This window comes from Synchiropus splendidus, chromosome 2 (assembly GCF_027744825.2).
Source record: "Synchiropus splendidus isolate RoL2022-P1 chromosome 2, RoL_Sspl_1.0, whole genome shotgun sequence".
In the NCBI taxonomy this organism is placed as follows: Eukaryota; Metazoa; Chordata; class Actinopteri; order Syngnathiformes; family Callionymidae; genus Synchiropus; species Synchiropus splendidus.
Genome location: NC_071335.1, coordinates 26454478 through 26479487, shown reverse-complemented (window position 1 = coordinate 26479487; position 25010 = coordinate 26454478). Strand labels below are relative to the sequence as shown.

The 25010-nt window shown below is 42.6% G+C and overlaps 2 protein-coding genes across 4 annotated transcripts; one reads left to right on the top strand and one right to left on the bottom strand.

Annotated features, from left to right (window-relative positions):
• Nucleotides 1-582: 582 nt before the first annotated feature.
• LOC128753656 (synaptogyrin-1-like) lies at nucleotides 583-15865 on the bottom strand. 3 transcript variants are annotated; one of them, XM_053855559.1, is made up of 5 exons: nucleotides 15842-15860; nucleotides 15179-15556; nucleotides 5334-5571; nucleotides 4193-4338; nucleotides 583-3345 (listed from the first exon to the last, which is right to left on the bottom strand). In XM_053855559.1, the coding sequence occupies exons 2-5, from the start codon at nucleotides 15278-15280 to the stop codon at nucleotides 3133-3135; spliced, it is 699 nt and encodes a 232-aa protein (XP_053711534.1). In that variant the 5' UTR covers nucleotides 15281-15556; nucleotides 15842-15860; the 3' UTR covers nucleotides 583-3132. The 3 variants fall into 3 exon arrangements, with proteins under 3 accessions (XP_053711534.1, XP_053711535.1, XP_053711536.1); XM_053855561.1 differs by lacking the exon at nucleotides 583-3345 and adding an exon at nucleotides 3355-4090 and having other exon boundaries at nucleotides 15842-15865; XM_053855560.1 differs by lacking the exon at nucleotides 15842-15860 and having other exon boundaries at nucleotides 15179-15567.
• Nucleotides 15416-24739, top strand: ift27 (intraflagellar transport 27 homolog (Chlamydomonas)). The gene is made up of 7 exons (XM_053855562.1): nucleotides 15416-16135; nucleotides 16292-16371; nucleotides 23533-23592; nucleotides 23681-23740; nucleotides 23847-23964; nucleotides 24226-24335; nucleotides 24413-24739. Exons 1-7 carry the CDS (start codon nucleotides 16102-16104, stop codon nucleotides 24515-24517), a joined length of 567 nt encoding a protein of 188 aa, XP_053711537.1. The 5' UTR covers nucleotides 15416-16101; the 3' UTR covers nucleotides 24518-24739.
• Nucleotides 24740-25010: the final 271 nt, after the last annotated feature.

Genomic DNA, 25010 nt, shown 5'->3' with positions numbered 1-25010 from the left:
TAATTTTTGTGAAAGGTACTCATGGATTAAGGTTCAACAACAATTTATGTCATCCGAATGTAAATGATGCGCTGGGCCACACATTGAAACATAATAAGTTCATTTATTTGTTTTGCCATTTCGATTGTGGGCAATTTACGGACTGTACATGAATGCAACATAAGCGACAAACGTCGCTTTTTTCCGGTTACTTTAATAAAAAAAATCAAATTAATTTAAATTGTATTCTAAAACGAACGTTGCGATTAAAAAACTAATTATCAATTTATTTTTTTTTAACTTATTTTCATTTTTAGCACAGGAACAATTTGTTTTGAAACAATTGTCAATTTACAAACAACAACCCTTTTTGACTAAAATACACGGAAAATGACAATATAAGATATGCAATACATTGATATAAAATGTACTGTAATGGAGTTATGAGGGTATTTATTTTAACAAATGAACCATTTTGTTCATATTCTTCTTGAGTTCTCACTTTTTCTATCTAAAACATGGTAATTATTCAGGTTAAATCTCCATACAATGAGAATCTTAAATAATAAATGTGACAAAGAAAATGGTAGAAGAACAATGATAAAAAAAAAACTTTTCATATATATTCATCTTTATTTTCATTGATAAACACATCGAAAACATATATCCTTACAATTTTAAGATACCACAGAACATCACACATTGCTACTCCTACACAGTACAAAGTACTCCATGTCTATACATATACTTTGATCATTTTGATATTGTCTCTATTCAGTATCCTAAAATAGTAACGTTAATTAAAAAAGTAACTTGTGAGATGAGGCATTGTGACGACCACCATAGATCACAATAACACTCAACAGATCTTTTGGTTTTTCAACAGGACTAGATTAATGCCCTAAAATAAAGTCTTCCTTCCCGCACACTGAAGTAGGTATTTACAGATATTCTTAGTTATATATTTATATTATGGTAAAATGAAGCTGATAAATCCTTATGGAGACGACAAAACATACTGTCTGGGTTGAAAGTCAGACACTGTCTGAGTGAATATGGAATACATGCGGTTAGCTTAAAGTCAAACTGCGATCATGACTGAAGTGACATGGCAACAAAAACATAAATACTGATGATGAACCATGTTAAAGGTGATTTATTATTAGTTTAATAATAGTTACAGGTAGTTTGTCGTTTCCAGAGTGACAGGTTTTATCTTTCTTTTAGGCCCAGAGTGATAGGATTTAATCTAAATAGTTCATGTTTATACGTAAATAATCAACTAAAATAGTTATTTAATTCAAAATTTGCTTTTAGCTTTAGTTGATACTCAGTAACGTTTGTCACAGAGGTGAAAATATTTACTGCCTCTCGTCTCAATTGTGGGTCATATGTGGGTCACCTTGAACATTTAAACATTTCTATTTGCCATTTATATATTTTTTTCTGTAAATTCTGGGTTTTGATTCATTTATTTTAAAAGCTTTGGCAGTCTAATGTTATTGGTAGTATTCTGTCTTATTATTTCAACTTCACAGCTAAATGACAGCGAAAAAAGGGGGAGAAAGGGCGACTTTTTGGAAATTTAATCTTGTAAATATTATGCACAAATAGTCTGCATTTTCCTTCAGACAGCCATACCTGACATTTTAGGATTATTCTTCATTCTTCAATTGTATCATCAACAAGAACATTTGAGGGAACTAAACTGGCTGCAGGTGTATTTAAACTTGGGTCATTCATTATTCATACCAGAATCACGTTCCTCAGGTTTTAGCAGTAGAGCAGAGAATCTTGTCTTGTTTTCAAGAGTTCAGTTAGGTTTTAATTCAAAACATGTATGTCCAGACCATAATATGGATAAATTGAGGAGGTGAAAGTACAAGGTGTCAGTTTTTGGCCTTTAAATGGCTGATACTGTATCTTGCTTTTTGTTTGGCAGTCAGCACCGAGGCAAAAGCAACAAAAACATCAGCCACGTTCTTTAAAAAACAACAACACGCAACTGCTTTAAGAAAATGTGCTGATATCCTGTGACACGTACACGGAGCAGTTTTCATTGTCACGTCAATAACGTCGTATAAGTTGGGACTCGAACCTTCGGCGCACTGAAAGCAGACCTCAAATGATGAAGGCAATGTGGTCACAAGCACTGGTCAGAAAGAGTGGAGATCTTCCATTCGTGTTTCTTAATACTCAAACCGTGCACACTGCTACATCTTTATTTGAAATCTATGTCGATACAGAAACAAGTAAATGTTGCAGAATCGTTCAGTAGCGTCCTCCACACACAAATTTGTCCGATTTTTTTGGAGCGCTCTGATGGAAAGAGACTTTCCTTCTAAAATTCCCAACATCATCCACTATTGCAAACAGCTTCAGATTGATGGTTGGCATTGACTGATGAATCAAAATTTGTCAACTTGACCTGAGGGAAATTCAACATGAAGGAGAATGAACTAGTGTATGAGATGGGATTCATCTGAAGCCAGATGCTTCCACAAACCTGTTTAACACCTGGACCGTCATTTGAAATGTCATTAGTAGATCAACAATGTTGTTCTTGGAAATTTGGTTTTGTTAGCTGACAGCTTCTGAATATGACACTGGTTCCTGACTTAAATATGACAACTAACACTCAACTTTTTTGTTTTATGTTTCCTCGGTAGAAATGTATTTATATCTGGTTCTGATCTGAACTAAAGTTGGAGATGAGCAGGTGTTTTCCTCACCATTGGGGAGTAATACATGACACAGTTTTTTTATAACATGAAACAATTTTACAATTTTATTTTATTTTTTTGATATTGAAAAGCAATTGAGGAAGGATACCAGTGTTGGCAATAACCTCTTTTCATTTCAATATTTAGGAACTACTTCTGGCAGATCTGAGCTGGAAAATAATTGAGGGTTTTACAATGAGAGTTCAGAAATTGTACACATTAAAATAGCATCAGTGAGTTTACGTTTACCTCGAATTAAGGGAAGCATCATCGAATTATCGGCTACCCTTGATGCCATCATCATGTCAGACTAAATAAAAACATAGTAGTGCGACCTCAACCATGTGAATGAAACCACCAGATCTAGTAATTCCAAACCAGCACACCACCTGAGCCTGGATCCCCGTCTCGCTTCATGACCCACGTTATCTCAGTAGTCCTGACGTTGGTAGCCCCCTGTTCCATCGAAAGCTCCGTCGCTGTTCAGCTGCCCCCCTCCTCCGGGACTCTCCACATCGTCTCCCCCGAAAGAGGAGTACGGCGCTCCGGCCGCGTCCTGACTGGGATCCGTGTACTCGTGGGAGAAGAGGGCGGAGTCAGCGCCCAGCTTGTACCTCTGGAAGCCCAAAAAGGACTGCACTGCCTTCGGCGTGAAAGACCAGGGGTGGAAGCAGCGATGTTAAAGCAGAGGAGAGAGAAGGGCACTTTGATTAGTCTGCTGGAAAGCGAGCGAAACATGTTAGTTTGTTATTGAGCAGGTCGACGAGATGACTAGCTTGAAGGCAGAGTGAAGAGTGGGGGGAAAAAAACCTTCTTTTTATCAAGGTTTAGTCCTCTTGAGCGCAGCAACACGTCTAATTTGAGTCTAGATCAAACAGAAATGTCACAGCACCATGTAATTGTCTCCGCAAAAACAAGTGAGCCCTTCGCGTCTTGGAATAAATTGGCAGCCGGGCCGCCAGTCGTTGAATAATCGGCTGTTTTGAAGTCATATTTCAAAACAGCTATCTGTATGGAAATATTGTGGCGGTCTGACTCGATGATTTAATTTACAACCCACAGACTCTTGTATGTGCTCTTATTGACTGAAGCGGAATAACCATGTACCGAGGACCGGTATGTTGGGGACACCTAAGACAACTGTCCCACACACAGCTGATGAATCTACTGATCAAGTTCTCGCCTACAGATGTGGAGAATAAAAATAAGGCCAAAAGAACAATGGGAGTTTTGTCATTTACTTTTCAAGAATCGGCTGCTGCAACAGAAAGCGGTAAGAAAACAAGTCAGACGAAAGGTTGAGGAGGCTGCGGGGGGAAGAGTTTGGTGTATTCCTCTTCAAACGACACATTCTTAAACTTCTCCATGGAGAAGAGAGCCTGGAAGCCCTGTGGAAAGCACCGCCAGCACACGCCCGTGTGGGTTAAACTTGGGACAGGAAGGTTGGAGAGACAGGACTTGATGCTGTGGGTTCATGTCCTGCTACTTACCCAAGTGAAGATGGAGAAGAAGGAGAAGGTGATGGCTGCCCGGGCCGCATCCCCTCCCTCTTTTAGGGGGTTGTCTTCAGGATTGCTCACCTGCCACTGGTTGGCCAAGAAGCAGAAACCGACGAACCACATGAAAGACCAGAATGCTGGAGGAAGAAAAAATAGTCCACATCTCAAGTTATATCCATGAAAGACCATTTCACAGATCTAAAATTGAAGACTGGCTGCCTTCCTGGCTGTCCAGGCCCCTGCTCCTTCACTGTAGAAATGTTGATCTGCCTACTAGTCTGTTGCTGTCTCATCTGTTACATCTCCCTGGTGCCACAGCCTGAACCTGCCTGACTCATGAGGCTCCCAACTCCACTCCTCGTGTGGCTGTGAAGCCAGTTTCCCACTACCCTTGGAAACGCTCAAAACCCAACCTTTTAAAGGGCTTTAATCTATCTATGAGGCAGTTTTCCCCATAGTTTTTGCCCATATGTAGTCACAATAACAGCACTCTCACCCTCACCCAAGGAGGACTGAAGGAAGACCTAAGGATGTACGACGTCTTCTGCTGTTGCCCTGATCCACGGTGCATGAATGAAAACTCTTTTTGGGCAGTTGCGTCCGGTGTCCCACCCCGAACCTCTCCCAGAAATTCCTTAAACCTGGTCTTTGCCTCACATACATATCTAGCTCTAAACCTTCAAGGCGACAGCCAAAGATGTAATCATAACAACACTGGAAGGTTTTGAGCATCAACGTTCGTGAGTCTTCGGGGAAAAGCTTTCAATGGAGTTATGAGGCTCCAGCCCAATAAAAAGCAAGTGCAATGGTCCAACTGTTGCTTTTATCCCTTTCACTCTGCATTCCTGATTTCAGGATCCACTCTGGTACGTCTTCAGAAGGTCACGATAGACTACCCTTCGTGGCGTGTATCAGCGATGCCAGCAAGGGTCAGAGGAGCAGTGGAGAGATTCACAAACAAGTAAGACCAGGTGGTCGACCTCCAAGAGATGCAAGAACAAGGAACAAATTTGAGAGCCTCATGCAAAGACCCTCTCAACCGCTGTATCGAAAGCACTATGAGTAACCACCAGATCCACTTCCAATGCGCCGTTGTCCCCGCCACAATAGGATCAATCAAATCCTTCCGTACCTGACACTCCAATATCAGCCAGCACTGCTTTCTTGCGATCCTTGACGCTGCTGATCTGGGGGAAGTAGACATCCAGGGCCAGGAAGGCCACGCAGCTCAGGAAGGTCATGGAGCCCATGAAGACGCCGTAATTGCAGGCGTTCTGGTTGCGATTGAAGATGCAGAACTCCTCCACTTCATTGGGCCTGTTGATGTAGCCTTCGTTGGCGATGCAGCCGAAGATCACAATGGAGAAGAGCTGAGGTTAGAAAGGAGAGTACGGTTAATGATGAGGGTGTGTCTGGAACGTTTTGTGTTGAGCTTTAGCTTCAACTCCTGGTACAGGTTCACATCTAGAAACGTCAAGCCAGCAGGATCATCCAGCTTCAGTTGCTCCAGTCCTGCCTTTTTCCGACAGCAGAATGCGGCGTGAATATTTACTCAAAAGAAGAGTCACCTCCAAAGCCTTTCATTTTCCACCATCCCTGTGCTAAGCAATATCAGCTTCTGCTCTAGTTCAGGAGCTGTTGCCCAGCCCTGCCAAAAATATGAATAAAATGTGAACAAAAATATGATGACCCAGATATAAGCATAGTCATATACGAAATGACTGAAGATCAAGTCACAGTTCTGAGTAGTAATAAACTAGTATAAAAAGGTCACTGTCAAATATTTGATCCCTTTTTTAAAGATAGTTTGTTGCTGTATGATGTTAGCCTTGCCTCAGAGCTACATGCCACATCGAGAACCTTTAACCCATCAAGCGTATGACCTCTGGGGCCGCCCCGACTTTCCCAAATAATCCTCACCTTCATCTCATAATCCTATCAGTGTGCAACAAGCACTCCCAGTTCTGCTCCCTCAGTGTGAAACAACAACTGGTTGCTTTTAGTTATGACAACAAAAAGCAGATTATTTTGGAAACATGAAGCTCCAGAGACGATGTTTTCAACCGCTGCATGAACTGGTCACTAACGTGCTGACGGGGTGCTCATGAAGGCAGTTAGGAACGGCGTCACCACAAGTTGCTTGTGGGCATTAACTAGCTGCCCATCTGCCAGGGCTCCATGAAGGGGGTGCAGCCAGGACGTTCATGTTCAGGAACAAAGGTTTTCGTTTCCAAGGTATAAAAACTGTAATCACTGTTCCATGACGGTTCAGAGAATTTTAGCAAGAGTGGTTGACCCCATTCAATACATTTTAACCTCCTCAAATGAGAATAAAAGAATGTTGGAGTTGAGAAGGTCATAAGAAAAGTATGTAGGAGTTAGAGCAGACCTGGGCAAAGTGCAGCCTGCGGGCCATATGCGGCTCTTTGCCTTTGTTTTTGTGGCCCTCATGAGGTCAGACTAAAACTATGCAACTGATAAATAGCCATTTTTTGTCTTGTTTCTTTCTTAGCTATTTCAACAGTAATTATACAGTAATTTTGTTACAAAATACATTGAAAGAACATTGAAAATGTACTTTGAAATTAATTTCCTTTTAATATTTCATAGATATTTGAGCTATAGTTGGAATATTTTTATAGGCTTCATGCCATATTTGCACTTCTTCAGATCCTTGCTTCCATTTAATCTTTAGTGGTTCATTTCATCCAAGTTTATTTTCCTTCACCTTCCTTAGTCATCCTCCCCTTGGTTTTTGCATGGAAGCCTCTCACAACAGGCCCTTTAGGAAATTTAACTGGCCACCTCTGAGTTAGAGTGACCAAATCTGAGTTCATAAAACGAAGGAGTCAATGTGAAATTTTGAGTATGTAAACAAAAGTACCCATTTTAAAACAAGGAAAAAGCGAAGTGACTCCAGAAAAGAAACACTTTCCGCAACAGTTACCTTCCTCTCTCCTCCCTGCTCCACCACACCCCGAGGCACATGAGCCCTACTGTTGTCCGCTCTCTTTTTAAAGTCTGCCACTGTCACGTTGAGTGACGGATTCTAAAAGTGCTTGTGATTGAAAGAGGCAGACGAGTCCGAGACCAATTAGTAAGTTGTGGGTTGGCGTTTACCCAGCTGTTGTAACTGTGTGTGGCCACTGACAGAGGGACAAAGGGAAAGCACACACCAACTCCAGGAGATCCGTCATCACAGCGTCACTCAGCCTCCTCTCACTTGATACCACGGACCTGCACGACCCAAATGACTCATTCCACTCACAAAGATGGATGGGAAAGGTTTTCATCTCTCACCATCTGAGTTAATGGCCAGGAAAAAAAACAAATAAAGAAGCCTGATGAAGAGTGGTGTGCCTCAAAGCTCAGTCCTGGGACCCTAGAATTTAGAAAAGACCCAGAACCTCAAAGTCCTGTTAACTGGAGACTAAAAATAATATAAAAAGTATGCTGAGATTTAGTGTTTTTAGTGTGCACCTGAAGCCATTTTTATTTTGCAGAATCTTCAGACATGGGCTCGCAGCGCAAATGGGTGGAAGAAATTCTTGGAAGCAGGAGGGTTATGGAGGCGTTACTATTTATGGAGCATCCAGCATCGTCATCCCCCACCCCCACCACACCTCCTTCTTTCTTTCCCATCTTCCCTCATTACTGGCCCAGCCCTCCAGCGATCTTCAGACAAACCAACCAACAACGTCGCACACAATTGCAGCTCGAACGGGCTCACGGACTCACATGCTACAGATATAGGTCACACAGTTGAGTGCGCACATGACTGCACACACCGCCGATCACATGTAAGAGTTGTGACTCGACACAAACTGAGGATGAAAAGGGGTTTCTGGAGTCGTGGCTTACAGATATTTTCATACGGTTTCCCTATGAATTGGGATGAGGAACGGCAAAAAAATACATCAGTGAGGCTAGTTCACAAATATTGTTTTATTCCCCTATGACTCATAAAGATGTCGAACAGCTCCACGTCAGGGGTGAAGGTTTTTGTCCCAAACAATCGAGCAACAGAATGACGGTCGAAAGATTACATTCTCCACCAGTCTGGTTAATCCGTGTGCTCTTGACTAGTCGGAACGCAAACCTACACCCTCTGTGGCTCTTTGGAGGAACAGATCAACACCTCTGCATGAAGGGCACAAGTGGCAGAAAATAAATAAAGGAATGTGATTCACTGTTTTAGCAAATTATATGTTTGTTCTGAAGCACTTCCTGTTGAGTCACTGACTTTAGTGAGGTCCATCTGCGTTGTAGCAAATCAAATTTTATTTTGAAACCAGAAAAAACGAATCCATCACCTGATAAATAAAATTTTAAAATTATAGTTGTGTGATTTTTGATTTAAGACTACTATAACAAAATTTTCCGCTTAGTTCATTGAAAACCTTTCAAGTAAATGTGACTATTGTGTGTGTTATTCCTTTGTTATATAATGATATATGGATCAATAAGTCACACTGATGTCATGCATGTCTTTTTAGTGCTCTGATTTGATCCCAGCACTGATCACAAGACTGTTTCTCAAAGCAGGCACTGTGGAGAACCACGGGGGTCTCTGATCTTGTGACTATCAGGGAGTGACTTACAAATTACAACCGACTCGTCTCTTTCTCTCGCTCTGCTCTTTGTCTTTGACTCCATTATATTTTTTGTTTGAAAATGACTGTTGGGTTCTGGCTGTCTGCTCTTTTTTGTCACACAGACGAGCGAGATGAGTCACCGGGAGGATGCCACACAATCGCAGCGGGCCGCAACTCAGCGCCGTGCTTGGCCCGTTTTTTGTTTGGCAGCTGACTTCATCAGTGGTCAAACAATCCTCACAGAAGTAACAAAAGGTTGTGAGTCCCTGAAAGGACATGAAGCTCTAAATAATTTGATCACAGCGGAACATATCGGACCACAACTCCACCAGCCACAGGAGCTGTTTGGGGCACATGACGTAACAAAACCTCAAGATGTCAAATTTGGGTCACTGACTGCTATAAAACTAGTTGCTAATAATCACAAACAAAAAAGCCTTACAAAACAGACAGAACCTTGACTCACTGAACGTTCTGACACACTTGAATGCAACACTTTTTTCTCGCTTGCTATGACCAGGACTTGCCTCTGGAGACCAAACAGCCCATCAGGAACAAGCATTTACCAGTCTATGTGACCGACCTTTCTGGCACAAGTGTAACGCCAAACAGAATATGAGCAAATGCAAAAGGAAAACCCAAGCAAACAAGTTGGGGACGAGTGAACGCATCTCAGGGTTTCCGCCGCATATAAAGAAGCGCCTTAAGAAAAATGGTCTCTTTTTAAAGATTAAAAACTTGTGTTTTTATTGTCACTAACACAGTAAATGTCGAAATTTTCCTCCCTGATTCAATGTTTCTGCATTGAACTCAGCTGTGACGTCGTTCCCAGCTTGGATTTCCAACTTCCAAGTGACTGGATCGCAGCATATAATTGGGCCAGACTTGGACACTTATTTTTTGCTGCTTGAGTGCTAGAGTTGAAAAAGCAAGTGTGTTGTAGAGTTGGTGTTTTTCACTGTTTATTTTGGCAGATCATCAAAATATTCTTCTGGTGTTCTTTGATAACTGTAATCATTTAGCATAAAAATATGACTTTCTTTGAAGAGACTATGGAAGCAGCGCATCAGCTAAAACACGGCTGATAATACCATTATGCTGATGCGGGCATTTTCCAGTTGCTGGAAGTTTGTGTTGTTTTTCAAATGACTTTGCTTCAGCGCTGGTCAGCTGATGATCTCATGAACCCCATCTACCCGGGGAGACGGTAGAGGAAAGCTAATCTTTGGAATTCGTTTCGGACATGGTGTGTATTCCGACCATCACCATGTGATGCACGTCAATGACACCACGAAAAAACAAGGGCGTGGCTGTTTTGATCCATGCCACTGACCAAACAGTGGCAAATCACCTCATTATCTGACATACTCCTCAACATGTGACTGTAAGTGGGTGCGTGCTCATGGTCCAGTCTTCTGCATTAGCCTGGACAGCAGAAACCTGATTGTTCCTGTCACCATGGCAGCAGCTGCTCATGTAACCAGAGTAAAAGGCGAGGGAGGAGGATGCAGAGAAGACCTTTTCCAAGTACAAGTGAAGGAGAGCCGCCGTTCCGGGAAGGTCAAGTGACGTAGACGGAATCCAGAGAGCCCTGATCAGACAGCCTTCACTTGCCCCCTTTAATTCACCTTGTCATAATATTATACTTTTTAATCTGCCTGGTCAGGACGTGAGTAAAGTGAGGGGTCACAGAAGGAGGTGTTTTGCTGTTTATCTTCATAATAGGTCTGCAGAGAAACAACAGAATAGCATGGCTGCTCGAAGCAGCTTTCCCAAAACACACTTCTCACTGGTTCTCTTTGTTCAAGATGGGCCAGCCAGCTTTTGGCAAGAGGAGGGTGCCCTATATTGAAAAACTGAGGAAGCGAATGTGCTGTTTTTTTTCACCTAACTTTACGATCAATAGTGCCTGTACAGTATCCATATTGGTTACCGTGTCCTCGTAGAGCTACAGCTTTGCCATCTCTGGCGGAGGTTCCGTATTTGTCTTTGGATTAAATGTTGCATTATCCACACCTTGTGAGTCGCAACACTCACGCTTGATCGGTCAACGGTGCATGGAAGAGCGCTCTTACTGATGGGATGTCTGACACATTCCACCACATTTTCAATTCCACTCCAATACCTAAATTTGGACGTACGATATATAAGTCCGATACCACAGCTCAGTTGGCTTCATTCTGTATTAGACCAGAAAAGGACGTAAATCCCAGTGCGTAGAATGTAGATACAAGAGTTTCCAAGAGGCCTGTGACCCCACTGTATCATTGGGACTGATTGAACTCCACAGGAAACCAGGGTAAGGTAAACATGGGCTTGTTCTCCACAGCTTCATGTTGATACCCAAAACTTCAGTATTGCATTCAACTTAAATCATTCTTCACCATTCAGTTTTCAACATGTGCACTAACTCACCAAGAGAGACATTGTTTGCACAGTTCCTCTCTATGAGCGTGTCAACAACCTTTGGATTCTGATATTCCGTTGCAGGACTCTAACAACAATTGCCTTAGTTACCCCAGCCAACAGGGCTGTAGCGATGTACTCATCTCATGATACGATACAAGATATTCAGCTCGTGATACGATACGTATCACATTATTCAGCCATTAACACGATTTGATGCAACGTGACACACCTACATAGTTTTCTGAAGAATTTTAAGAGACACTGATGATGTAGGGAACTTGTGTGAATAAGTTTCAGTCCGGCCATAACTTTTAGACTCCCTGAGTCTGAGGAATTAAAAAAATATCAATATGCATCGCAAAATCGATAATTACCCAGCCCTACCAGCCAAGGACGTCAGTATTTATCCATCGGCGAGAGAAATAACTTCAGTGAAACAAACAAGAAACAGGTGGTGATCTGGAAGCCACTGACCCACTGACTCAGAAAATAGAAAGAAAATAAGTCAGTCTAGACCACATTAAGGAGAACTGACTATGAGCTTGCGCAGCCATTTCAAGTCACACTTACATCGATATGCTCAAATATGACAATAGCTGATTGTGTGTTATTGTATCGACACTAATAACTAATCGTATTTTCTTTCTGCACAATGGACCTATTATGTCAGACTGCGAAATGTATTAATAACTGGACTGACTTCATAACAATAAACTCATTTTCATGCACATAATATTGTATATTGGAATCCCTTCCTTAAAATGATGCTATTATTGCTGAAGTTACAGTATTCAAATATATTCAATATATTCAAGTATATCGTATCACCACTCCTGTATCGGGGTACGCATTGTATCACAAGATACCTGCCAATACACAGCCCATATAGACATATACATATAGACAAAACCAACAGGAAGCATCCCTACCACTTAGTGTGGTGGTCCAATATCAGCGTATGGGACCAATTTCATAATGTAGTGGACTGCAACTCTGTTAAAGCACTGACAAGAACCCTGTAAATGTCAGAAATGCAACAAAACTAAAACAAAAAAGTACACCTCCTTTGATATTTGCAGCTTGTTATTTGCACTAGCACCCTAGTTGCCTTGAGCAAACACTTTTACCTGGTCCCGACTTCACATCAGCTTTAATCTCAATAACAAATAAAAGACTGTATTCCTACTTGACTGTATTCTTATGTTACACTGTGTTTTAGTATCACTGGTGTTAACTAAGGGGCTTTTCACACTGCGGATTCTGTCTCTGGTGGCCTCCGTCCGATTCGCCCTCTGCTGCGCTCTGAACAAAATAGCTGGTTTGTGACCCACAACTAAGCATGTGTCAAGGAAGTTGTCTTCGGCACCAGTGTCTTGAGCTCAGACCTAATTACGACCATCAGCTTGACCACCTTAGTTCTCTGTCACTACGAGTCATTGTCACCTCTGTTCTGATGATGGACTTCCGCTACAGCTGCAACAGAATGTGGCATTTCTCAGCCAAACGTAAGCTTGAAAGAAGAGTGTTATCATGCTTATTTGTACTAGAATACAGCAGAAACACGCTGCATACTATGGAGTGTCAAGTTAGAGATTCCCAGAAGGCAACACTGACCTCAGGACCAAGGTCAAATCTGCGATCTCTTCAATGATAGTCATACATTCTGAGGTGACGCCTATCCTACCTACTTAGGGAGAGGGGTAGGTGACACCCCGAAAAAGTCACCACTCCACTGCAGAGTAAACACACACACTTAACCAATCACTCAGACAAATTTGAGTCATTTCTTCGTTAATCTCTCTATGTGTTTGGACTGTGGTGTGGTGGGAGGAAGACAAACTCTACTCTGAAAAGTTTGCAACAGTTGCCTCAAGCAGGGATTGAACCTGCAACCTTCTATGCCAAGCCACAGCAGTAACCAAAACAAATGCATCTCATTCCACTCCAGTCAGCTGTCCTTGAACAAAATGAACAGGAGTTTTGAACGTCCACCAAATGTTGCCTCACCGCATGGGGTCATAGCCATTGAGCATTAAAAAAAAACGTAATCACACACCATGGGTTCATTTGGATTTGTTTCACTTCAGTAATCCAACCCAGGATTATGTAGATAATACTAGCAGCAGCACTACAGGCAAGGACAACCAAAATTCGGAGCGGCCGGCTCACGTTTGTGCGCTAAGTATGCGGGATTGTTGGTGTGCGTGTCACTCTGCTTCACATGCGACCGTCAGAATGTGCTGTTTATTTAGCTAACTGCCCACACAGGTGGCAAAATGGGATCGAAATACTGAGACACGTACTTTTGAAGGGAGTTTAAACCTCATCATTCAAACAACAGAATATATTAAAGACAAAAAAATCTTAAACAGTAAGGTCAAGGTCAATAAATAAGTGTTTCCCGAAGTTCTATGTTGAAAACTACATATGCTATGTAATTACAGGAAAAAAAGGTGGAATAAAATGTGATGATAATGTCAACTCAGCTAAAATCTCAGATTTAGACTGAAGTATACTTTGTTCTCCTGCTTACAGTCTACATGGACTTTAAAAATACACATTTTCCGTTTTTAAAAGTTGTATTAAAATCGCCATTTACTTTGACATTTCTTTTGAAACAAAGAATCTACTTTTCTAAATGATTGTTTATCTTGTTTTCCAGGAATAGTACATTTTTAATGTCTTGAAGCAGCGACAAATGCACGACTTGACAGTCACAACTGTCGCTTAGAGCGATCCCACTCTTTAGCTCTGCTTAATAAAGTCACATAACTGAGGCTGGGTGGTCATGAGGTAGGCCACAGTTCAGGACCTGACTTTGGTCACATGTCCTGCCCCTGTCCCTGTCCCATTCAAGAGAGACGTTAAATCCTCACACAGTTGGAAGCACAACCATCCTTTCACGACATTCCTCCAGTCAGATTATGCTAGATGAGGCTACCAGGTGGAACCAGATTAGCAGCCACCCCCTTCCTTCCAAGACAGAAAGAAAAGTTGGCTCATTTTGTCACCTGGATCCTTAAAATAACCTCTGCTTCTGTCACCGTCTTCATTCTTTTATCTAACTTTAGCACTGTAGATGTGCAGGTTTACGACCTGTGACTCACATCTGACTCTGACTCACCGCTTCTGAATGGAAGAATGAATCAAACATTCTCATCATGAAATGGATTCCCCCGAATCCAAGCGAGTCCTTGTGATGGTTGGACAGAAAAAAAACTTCCCACTAATTCATTTGCCATATCACAGTGTGTGAGCGAGCGACTGTGACTCAGAGTGACTCCTTCCACTGATAGGAGTCGCTCAGGCTGTTGAATCTCACCCGCAAAGTTTCAGTTTCAAAATGAGGGATCAATTAATGAGGACGTGTGGGACTCATCTCACACTGCAGAAACTGAAAGTACACCTCTGAGTTACATCAGTTTAAGTCAACTAGTTAAAGACGGTGCCTTAAAATGAGTAACTTTGATAACAAAGTGGAAAGAATCAACCCCTGATTTAAACATTTGGAAGCAGAGAAAACATGTTTTGATGAGAGCAAAAGAGATTATCGATATTATTGTTTATTATTATGAGTTACTGGTCAGCAAAGGTGACACATGTTCTCCATGAAAGGCATATTTTAAAAGGTGTGCTGCGCTTTCATGACATCAGCTACAAAGTGACCAGAAACACAGTGATCTTAATGGGAGACTCGACATTGTTTGTGTGAGTGGTTGTCTGCATGTGCCCTGGATCTGTCCAGGGTGTCCCCTGCCACCTGCTCACGTTATCCCAGTAATAGAATAAGCGGAAGAGAACGGAAAAGCGACGGAATCGTCAGGGAAAGTCGGTTTGTTTTCTTGCAGGCTGCTCTTCAAAGCTGCGGCCTGAAGGGTAACTCAGATTATGATCATGTGACGAGCGCTATTTAACAGCGGTGTTTGCAAACAGACGCAGGTAGAAGTTATTGACAATATCGAGGGATACTCACCCAAGACAGTATCCGGATGATGGTCGGAGGCTGCTGGAAGAAGGTGACTGGGTCGAAGGCTCCGCCGGCTTTCCCGGCTCCGTACGCCTGCATCCCCTCCATGGTCCACCGCTGCGCGCGCGCTCGTCCTGAAGGCACCGGGTGTGTGGAGCACCGGGCAGCGGGAGGATACCCGGTCTAGCTACTGGCTACAGCCCGGCTGGTGCTCGATGCAGGAGAAGCCGGTGTTTGGGTGATGCTGGCTCCCAGGAGTGGCGGTGTGAACGCGCTTCTGACGGCGTCCAGGACGAGAACAACACTCCAAGTGCGCGCACACGTGATTACCCGGCGCGCGCGCAGCTCTCACAGGATTGCCACGGGTAGTCATGCGCTTTTTTCCTACACAAACCGGAAGATGAAAACAGGACTTTATGAGTAAAACATCCGAAATGCTTCTCTTTTGATCTAAATCGTGGACGGACACACTTGAATACGAGCACAGGGCGAATTATTAGACATAAATTGCGCTCTCTTGTGGATTAACGGAGCAACTTTTAGGACTCAGCGTGATTTTTAGGAAACGTCCACGCTTGCGGTTGATTTAAAATACTTCCGGTTGGATTTAAGAGACGAATACGTCTTGGTCTACCGTCATCTTTGCGGGAAATATGAGCCCAGACCTACCTGGCAGACAGCGAGGAGGGCAATGACGTCCCAAATCGTATTAAGTCACGTCACCATCACCATCCAATGGTTGAGCAGCGAAGTGTCACATGTGCGTTCTGACGGTCCAATGAGACGCGTCGCTCAGTGGTTGCCTAGAGACGGGCTGCGTCCATGTTGCTGAGGCTCCAGAAACACAGAGTCCAGCACAGTTTTGATTTTTAACTTCATCTCACTTGACGTCAGCTTTAAATTAACCTCACCGGAGTCAAGCTCGGTAGATGGTGAAGTTAAGGGCCCGGTGTCTCCTTGTTGGTAAGCACTGACGTGTCTATGGTGTTCGCGTTAACGTCACTTGCTAAAGCTAAGTTAAACACTCGGGTAGTAAGGAGCCGGATATGTATGATGAACCCAAAAGCTGAACCCAAAAGTGTTATCTGTGTCTAAAGTTCGATTCCGCGTGTCACGCAGGGGACGCGGCAGTGGGGAAAAGTGCCCTCTCCCGCGTGTTTCACAGTGATGGCTCTCTCTTCCAGAAGAATTACAGCATGGTAAGAACGCAGCGTCAATTCTGAATTCTTTATACCACTCCCATTATTATGAATGTATCCGAAAGAGATGAAAAACTCCAAGTACTTCACCAAAGAAGCCTCGGAACACACGACTGAATGCATCGAAATGTGCTTTCATTTACACTCATGAATGGTTTTCAACCCAGCAACAGCTTCTTAAACATTTGCTTGTCACAATTCAGACATTCATACTTTTGTGGTGATGCAGGTTGTCTAGTTTATTTACGCTTCTGTTATTCATCTTTATTCTCCTTAGTCCCTCACAAAGCTGAAAACTGAGTTTACTGGAGTTATCATCCATAAAGACCGGTAACTTATGTATGCCTTCATATTATATATTATATGTATATATATATATATATATATATATATATATATATATATATATATATATATATATATATATAGTATGTATAGTATAGTATTAATATATGTAATGTATATTATATATATTATATACATTTGATCTGAAGTTTGCCTCGTTAATTTTCACTTTTGCAGCCTACATCTAAAGAAATTTGTACTTATACTTTGTGTAATAAGAAGTATTTGTTGTGGAAAACTATTTCCATGTTCAAAATATGATCCCACTAAAATACTAGAAGTGTGTTACACTTAATCACATGTTACATACGATCTTATTTGCTGTCATCTGGTTTGGTCCCAAATATCGAAAACGATTGTTATGAATTTTAAAGTCATAATTTGAAGCATGTCAAGTGAATATTATTGCTATTTAGTGGGAAAAAAAACATTTATAAGAAACATTTATCATTCAGCGTGACATGCTCCTGTATACATACGGGAATATTTTTTGAATTGCAAACATATTTACATTAATTGGCACAAATGTAATCTGAAGTAAATGGAATGCAATATCGCCTCCCTACACATTCAAGATCTTATCCATTTGGAACGGAAATGTCTTCTCAGTTTTTGTTGTGCATTGCTCGCTGCATTTTACTGCATGATTTGTTATGTTTTTTTTCTAATTCCAAGTTTAACAGCACGTTATTTTCACTCATTTTGCCTCCATAATAGTTTGTACACGGCCATGTACTTCTACTATACAGAGGGTACTTGAACCATCATAGTCTCAATGCAGGTCAAATGTAAGTAAGATTTTTTTTCAAGCAACAATTTATTGACGGTAAATCAGGTCCCACCCTCGTGTAGACACACAGTGAAGCCCAAATTCATCTCTTGCCTCTCTCCTCATATCTGACAGTTTCCTCTCCCTATAAACCTCAGTATAAATCCATCCACTTGCAAATACATGTATGAACTGAACGAGGTGAATTATCGAAACATCAATATTAATTCAAGCTTGACTTCAGGACCAAAGTCGACTTTCCCATTATGGGACCACAATGAATCATTGATATCCCTTGTCCACGGCCTGGAGGACCCACGGGGGTCTCTCCAATCCACTGCCCGAATCACCAAAGTGCAAAACTGCATAATGCGCCAATTAATGCTGAGGCAGTTGATGCTCATCTGCATTATTTATGCAAATCTACGTTAGGGAGGGAACTGTGTCATTAACCTGACTCTGTGATATATGGGGTCATGGCTTTCAGCCAATTCCCTCAGTCAATGTTTCAAGGGCTATTGACCACCAGCTGTGTGGATGTGGGGTGCACAGTTTTGCAGAGCAAGATTCATCTGTTGACTAACCGTAAAACATCCCCTCAATTCAGTTGTCGCAGGTGAGTTTATGACTCGAAGTTTATGACATCTGCATTATGAGGAGTTAAGCTAAAACATGACAAGACAACATTGTTTTGTGTAAAGCTTTAAAGTATCAGAGGTGGAGATCAGTGGCGGTGTGTGTGCAAAGTTCTTGCTGTGTCAGCAGTATTAGGGGCTCTGAGGTGACAGCCGAGTCGATAATTAATACGGCAGGTTTCTGGAAAGCCACCAGAACAGGTGCTTAACAAGCCCACACACACTGAAAGAGACACGCTGGACGGCGGTTTTAAGTGTCAGGAGCGTGCATCTTCGGAAATCTGGCCGGAATCCAAGTGCTATGACAGAATGTATTTACATGTGTGCCAACATTTGCCTTGAGTGACGGCGTTGAAATCTTTCCAGTGCAGCAGACCAGTCGATCCTGAATGAAAATGGAAGAACTGAAAATGTGTGGGTTGAGGATGCGCAGACTTCTAAACAATTCAATGAAGAACATTAGGGAGCTTTATATCACATTGACTGTCTGTAATTCTTATGAAAAAGTTGAATTAAAAACACAAATTGGGTTTTAAAATTGTGTCCACCAAAGCTAGGATTGTTGAGACATGATCTATGAAGTAAAAAGCATCTATTTAATTCCACAGTTCTGCGTCTTTGTAGTTTCTGTCTCATGTTTTACCTGAGTTTCAAGTTGGTACTGATTGGTATTTTGCCAGTTTCCCCTACACTGCAGTTGCATGCTAACAAAACTTATTTTTCTCCCACACATCCTTCTGTCTGTATTTTTTCGTTTCCACCTACATTCCAAAAACATTATTAAAGTGAGTAAATTGACAGAACACCTCCTTGTTAGGACCTGATGCCTTTTTGAGGACCCCACAAATCCAAAGTTAATTTCAGGATGTTAAAATGACTTTAAAATAACTGTGTCATTGTAGTTGGGTTTCAGTTTGGTTCCGAGTCCTGGTTAAGGTGAACCATGTGTTTTGGATGTTTGGGTTTAGGGTGAGAGGCTGGGGAAAGGGTTATGGCTATGAGAGGTCCCTACAAAGATAGAGATGCAAAATGTGTGCATGTGTGTATGTCCTTTTCTACTTTTCTAGCCTTGTTTAGCTTGGAAAACACACTTCCTTGTGGGGACCTTTTGCTAGTTCCCACTGCATTAAGCCTCAGTTTGAGGGTGAAAAAGTCAAAATAGCTGTGTGTCAATATATTTGGTTTAGGTGTGGCTCAGAGTCCTGGTTCAGGTTAGTCATGTGTTTTGGATGGTTGGAGGGTGGGGAAAGTCAATGAAACGCCCCCACAAAACATCACATAACTGTGCGTGCGTGTGTTACCTTGTACAAGGGCATCAAAGTAAGTAAGTAAGTAATGTATGAATGACGCACACAGTTACTCACATTAGTCGCCCAGCTGTTGCCTGTGCATGCGCCCACAGAACTCTTAAAGCTACATGGATTCCCCATGCTAACAACACATTGACCCACTGTTATATGGCATTTTGTCCACGTAAAACATTCATGAATTCAAGTTCTAAAAACTCCAAACGACTGAAGAAAAATAGAGCAATAAAGTGGGTTCGACTCAAGCACAAGACAAGATAAAAAAAAAACGTCTTAAATGTTCTGTCAAAGAACGGAGTCAAAATGTGAGTAGAAGTGATCAGAAACAACCAAACAAAGGAAGTGAACAGTGTGGAGGAGGTCTTTCATTAGCATTCACCTGATATATATGTGTGTTTGCCCGACGTCACACTCATTCTTCAGTGAACAAAAGGACCTCCGACACTGTCTAACCTTTGAAGACCCTTTGCTTCATTAACTAATGTCACCGTCGAGATGTCTCATTAAAGGGAAGTAGGGAGAGATAACACAGACATGGAGACACAAGGCCCCTGATCCAATATTTATCTTCTGCTGGCTGCAGTCGCGGCTGTTGCTATGCAACTGTTGATTCCCACTTAAATACGGACCTACACTTTTTGCTGTGTTGCTTACGTGTAGCGCAACTGATGTCAGATCCAAAACCAGCTGCCTTACTCCTCTGTTGATCGAGATGAAAAAACACTACTCTGTTTTGATAAAAGAGTAGAGCGTTATGCTCAAAAGCACTTGAAAAGCATGGTTGATATTACGATAGCTGAACAGAACTTGTTTTTCTTATGATAAACAATTTGTTTCCTGGTCAGATTTTACTTTTGTCTTTCTTTGGAAGTTGCTTTTGCTGTCTTGAGTGACCAAAGACATGCTGGTAAAACCTCATTTTTTGGAGCCCATCATCATTCCATATGGCGGCATCAGATATGTCGATGTTGAAGTTGGAGCCATTTATCAGCAGGTGTAAGGAGACCTAGAAAAACCTCCAGTTCCTCCAGGAGATGGCCATGTTGTGAGTGCAACTACTAATGCAATTCCAACCAATCCGTGCACGTTCTGGGAGATTCTGCAATTGTGTCCAACTAGACTTTAGTCTCCTACCACCCACCCCTCTACATGGAATGTGCGGCATCATATTCCCTCCCTCCTTGTTGAAATGATGTCATGAGCGACGCCAAACGCTCACATTTGGCCACAAATATGGCCGCCAAGGGCCGCGATTTGGACGTGGAGGATTCTGAATCCATTCATAAATGTCCAAAGTCTCATGGTTGAAATGTGTATTAGATGAAACTAAAAAGCGGAGCTCACTAATGCGGCGTCACCTGAACACTACACAGGGCGGATGTAAAGCAACATGGCTGACCCCCAGATCCATCTCTCTCCAGGCCGTCTGACTCTCTACATCCCGACCCTGTGGAACATACTGTTACCGTTTTAATGAGCCGCTGAACAACTCTGCTCACACACGCAAACATTCTCCACCTTTACCTCTCAGACTCCGCCCGTCCAAACCTCCGCCAGTCTCCGCCCTTGTGAGGAGCTCCGTAACAAAACCACAAGCGCTCACTAGACGCTGTCCGCCCGGAAAATACTCACAGAGCTTAATGATAAAGAATATGTACTTCCTTCGTCATCATTTTCTATTTAGCATGTACATCACGGGATATTGAAGTACTCATTGCTTTCTACAGATGAAGCATATTTGGTTAAAACCATTGCAGCCCGGAGCTAAAAACTGACACCATTTTTTACAAGCTAATTTCCAAAGGTCTAATTTGCAGGGGCTTTTTTGGCTTCAACAATCAATAAAAAAGTCATGGAAACCCTGGAGGTACTGACTTTTAAATCTTTTTGATAATATTTCATGTCAACGATGACGATGTGACTTGACTATAATCTTCTGTTTTGGGGGATTTTAATGCGCTCTGGCACTACGGCAAAGACAAGTATGTTTACAATGGAATTGTTTCTGCTGACAGTGTTTGGAGTCCTGCCATCGTCTCATGATAAAAGCAAAGGTGTTCCCTGTTTGTCAGTCTGATATCGCCTTTCTTCCTGAACAAGTGGAGCAACGTCAAACAAGAGCTGTTCTTGTAAACTCCAGATGGAGGAAACGAGAACAGAACAACGTGTCCTTCCCAAACTTGCTTGGCAAAGATGTATTTCTGGTGCAAGGCATGCTTTTTTTTTTTGCGCCTTGCTTTTGAAGGGTGCATCGGGCCGCCCGCCATTCTGATCACGTCCTTCTTTTGAAAATGTCAGCCGGCCCTTTAGCAATATACCAAGCTTATTTGTTGCTAATAGGCTCTCATTGACATTCCGGCGAGAGGCTTCCTATGCACCACTCCTGCTCATTAGAGCGCTCCGAAACGGGCCCGCTGCAGTGTATTCACCTTGTCATTGTGTGTGTGTGGTCAAGAGTCTCCCTCTCTGTGTATGGTGAAGGGTGTAGAGTGCGTGTTTCTGTGTCGTTCAACCTTGTGTGTGTCTATATATTTATATACACTGGCATTTGACACACTGAAGTCAAGTGTGTGCGCCACACATCAGATCAATTTGGAGTTTGCCGCTGATGCGAAGAATCCTCGACTTGCATCTTCAAGGTTGCCACTGATCTCACACAGGCGGATGCTAAAGTTGAGAGAGGCAGCTCACAAAGTTCCGGACTACTTTGGACGTCTTTAGATCTTCCCAAGGAGATGAATTTGATTTTAATATGACGAGACTTGGTTGATCTAGAGCTCCTCTCCTGCTGTACAACTTCTCAATCCACGATCTCCAATGCATGTTTTGACTCAGTCCAACTTTAAACTAATCTGTTTCCTAGTTGCTTAATGAATATAGCTATTTTAAGGGGCTAATATTTGTCTCTGGCTTAGTGTTCAAATGAGGAATTTGTGCTGCTCTCCTCGTAAGTGTCGAAGTAAAGCCTGAATATCGGTCTGCTCTTAAACAGTCTAAGGCTGTGCGTTGGTGGGCGACATCTTCATCTCTAAAAGTTAGAGCGCTGAAAGTACAGGTCATGGAGCGCTGCTGGAAACAACATCTGGACCATCCACTGTCTCTTGAGGTCCAGCTCACCGGTTCTGAAAGTACAAAAATTGAAAAAATGGGCAGTTGGTGTTCATGGAGATGTTCCCATTGTTATACAGCCGTATCCATGTTTTCATCATGTGACCATCCTTGAAATATTCACACATTGAATCAGAACACGGGTGAGATCCATTGAATGTGAGTTTATGGGGCTGTTTGATCATGACTCATAACGGCCCTCTGCTCTGTTCCTTAGTGTCCATTCGTAGTTGCTACAATTATAACTTCATAAGTGATAGTTTTACGAGTAACAATTACGTGAAAATACGTGAATTGGTGTCTTTTGAGGTCACCATGATGCTTGCCTTTTAGTGGCAGCTCAGGTTAAGACCTCAGTGGGTATTAAAAGTTGACTCTCATGAATGATATGTAACCTCATTAAAAACATAAATAAAATGAAATGTCTGTACTATCACAGGTTCTTTTCAGATCTTTTCAGGAGCACCCTCCCTGGCTACACCTGCTGCGAGGCTCTTCAACCCTCAGCGGTCCTTTTGTGGATCAGTTTCAGTCTCTGCGCTTGTAGTGTCCCAACCATCTGGCCTCCCTAACTTAAATCTCTGTGCTTTAACATGAGCCAAAGGTCATTTGGGCTGGAGTGAGCCATCTAGTGGGGGAACCTGGGCACTGTAAAGACAAGCAAAGTGGAATTTTCAGAGACACCAGTTCTGAGACTGGTTCACATTTTGTGCTGGATGTGCTCATTGGTTGTTGGTGCAATGGTATTTATTGAGGTCCAAGAAAAGCACTGGAATCTCTTCATGTGTAATGACTTTTCCCAATTCCTTGAGTGGTGGATGGAGAATGTGACGATATAGTTCGATATAGCCGTGTAGTAGTTATGCTCTGGTAGAAGCTGAACGTGGAATTGAGACGTTTACAAAAAGAATTGGAGGCAGAAACTCGTAGTGTAACTTGGTCAGTGGACTTCTTGAAGTGAAATTGTGCTCCAGTGATATTGTGTTCCACTTTGCAGACAACAGGAGTGGAGCTGCTCACAAAAAGTGTCAATGTCCCAGAAACCCCTGACAGCGTGGTGAGTGGAACTGTAAACCTGCGGAACAGTTTTCAGCACCCGCAGTTCAGTCGATCGACGTTCCTTCTTGTTTTCCTTCACCGTTCAGGAGTTCTACATTGTTGACTCTGCAGGGAAGGAGGCGCTAGTGGAAACTTGTGAGAAAATGGTGAGACCTTTAACTTGGTTCCTTGGCATGAGTTCAGCGTCACCTTCATGAAAGCTACTTGTTTACGCCCGTCGCATTACAAGCTAACTTTTGTGACATGCCATAGTGGGGAACTCCGTCTCTGCTGTGCCTGGTTTTTGACCTTACCAGTGAGCAGACCTTTGCTAGCTGCAGCCGCTGGATGGAGAGAGTCCGGGCCCACTGCCATGGCCTTCATGTTCCAGGTAATCCATCTGCAGAATGTCAACGTTGTCGTAGAATGCACCCAGTGACTTTCCATTTACGTCATGACTGAACACAATTCACAAAGTTTGAAAGCAAGAAAGATCTCGTCCATCCGTCCAGCCTTCCTCCGAGCCTGCATTATTGTCCGTCTGTCTGTCCATTCATCTACCCTTTATTCCTGCCTTCATTTTTCCTGTCCATCCACATCACCATCCTTCAAACGTTAACTCTATGAACCTCTTCCTTCACTTGAATCACAGGCGTCCTTGTGGGGAACAAGTCTGACCTCTCGGGCAGGAGGGAAGTAGAGAGCTCCGTGGCACAGGAATGGGCCCAGAACCACAGTTTGGAATACTTCGAAACATCTGCAGTGAGTGTATTCCAGTTTGGCTCATGAAAAATGTTGCGTGTGACGATATTTATCCACACAAAAATGTGTCTTTGCAGAAGGACATGGAGAACTGCGAAGCACCACTGCTATGTTTAGCACAAGCCTTTCATACCCTCTATCAAGAGCGCAGAGAGGCCATCTCTAACCTTGGTGTCGGCTAAAATCGTATTTATTTTTCAAGCTGTTCAATAAATGATTTACATTTTCATTGTGCTTTTCTGTTTTCATTACATTGTTAAGGATGTAAAAACTGTGGAACCGGCTGCACTGGTGTTTCCTCACATTAAACCGCCCGCACTGGACCCCAAAATTGAGAGTTTACTTTTTGAACCTTAGACTTCAGCACCACTGACCCAGTACTAAAGCGTGTTTAGTAAATTGTGAAGTGAAACTGAATCCTTGAATTTTGAATGTCTATCTATCTATCTGCCATTCCTTCAGTGTAGCCATCCTTTCATTGGTTTATCCCGGTCCAAAGATACGGACCCTCTCCAGCTGCCTGTGATGTGTGTGCGTCCAGCGGTTCGTCCTAGCTCCAGCTGAGGAGACCAACAAATCTGTCCCCACAAAACTTTTTGATGAGGACAGTGCAATGACGGCGACTGAGCCGCTCAGTTGTTCGTCTCTCTGGGGGAGCATCAGCAGACACTTGGT

Excerpts from the sequence above, each read along its gene's own strand:
- LOC128753656 (XM_053855559.1), bottom strand. The coding sequence starts at position 15,280 with ATGGAGGGGATGCAGGCGTACGGAGCCGGGAAAGCCGGCGGAGCCTTC. Across the intron at positions 5,572-15,178 it reads TCATCCGGATACTGTCTTGG|CTCTTCTCCATTGTGATCTT; the intron begins GTGAGTATCCCT and ends TTCTAACCTCAG. Across the intron at positions 3,346-4,192 it reads TCTTCTCCATCTTCACTTGG|GCAGTGCAGTCCTTTTTGGG; the intron begins GTAAGTAGCAGG and ends TTCACGCCGAAG.
- ift27 (XM_053855562.1), top strand. The coding sequence starts at position 16,102 with ATGGTGAAGTTAAGGGCCCGGTGTCTCCTTGTTG. Across the intron at positions 16,136-16,291 it reads GGCCCGGTGTCTCCTTGTTG|GGGACGCGGCAGTGGGGAAA; the intron begins GTAAGCACTGAC and ends CGTGTCACGCAG. Across the intron at positions 23,741-23,846 it reads TGGAAACTTGTGAGAAAATG|TGGGGAACTCCGTCTCTGCT; the intron begins GTGAGACCTTTA and ends GACATGCCATAG.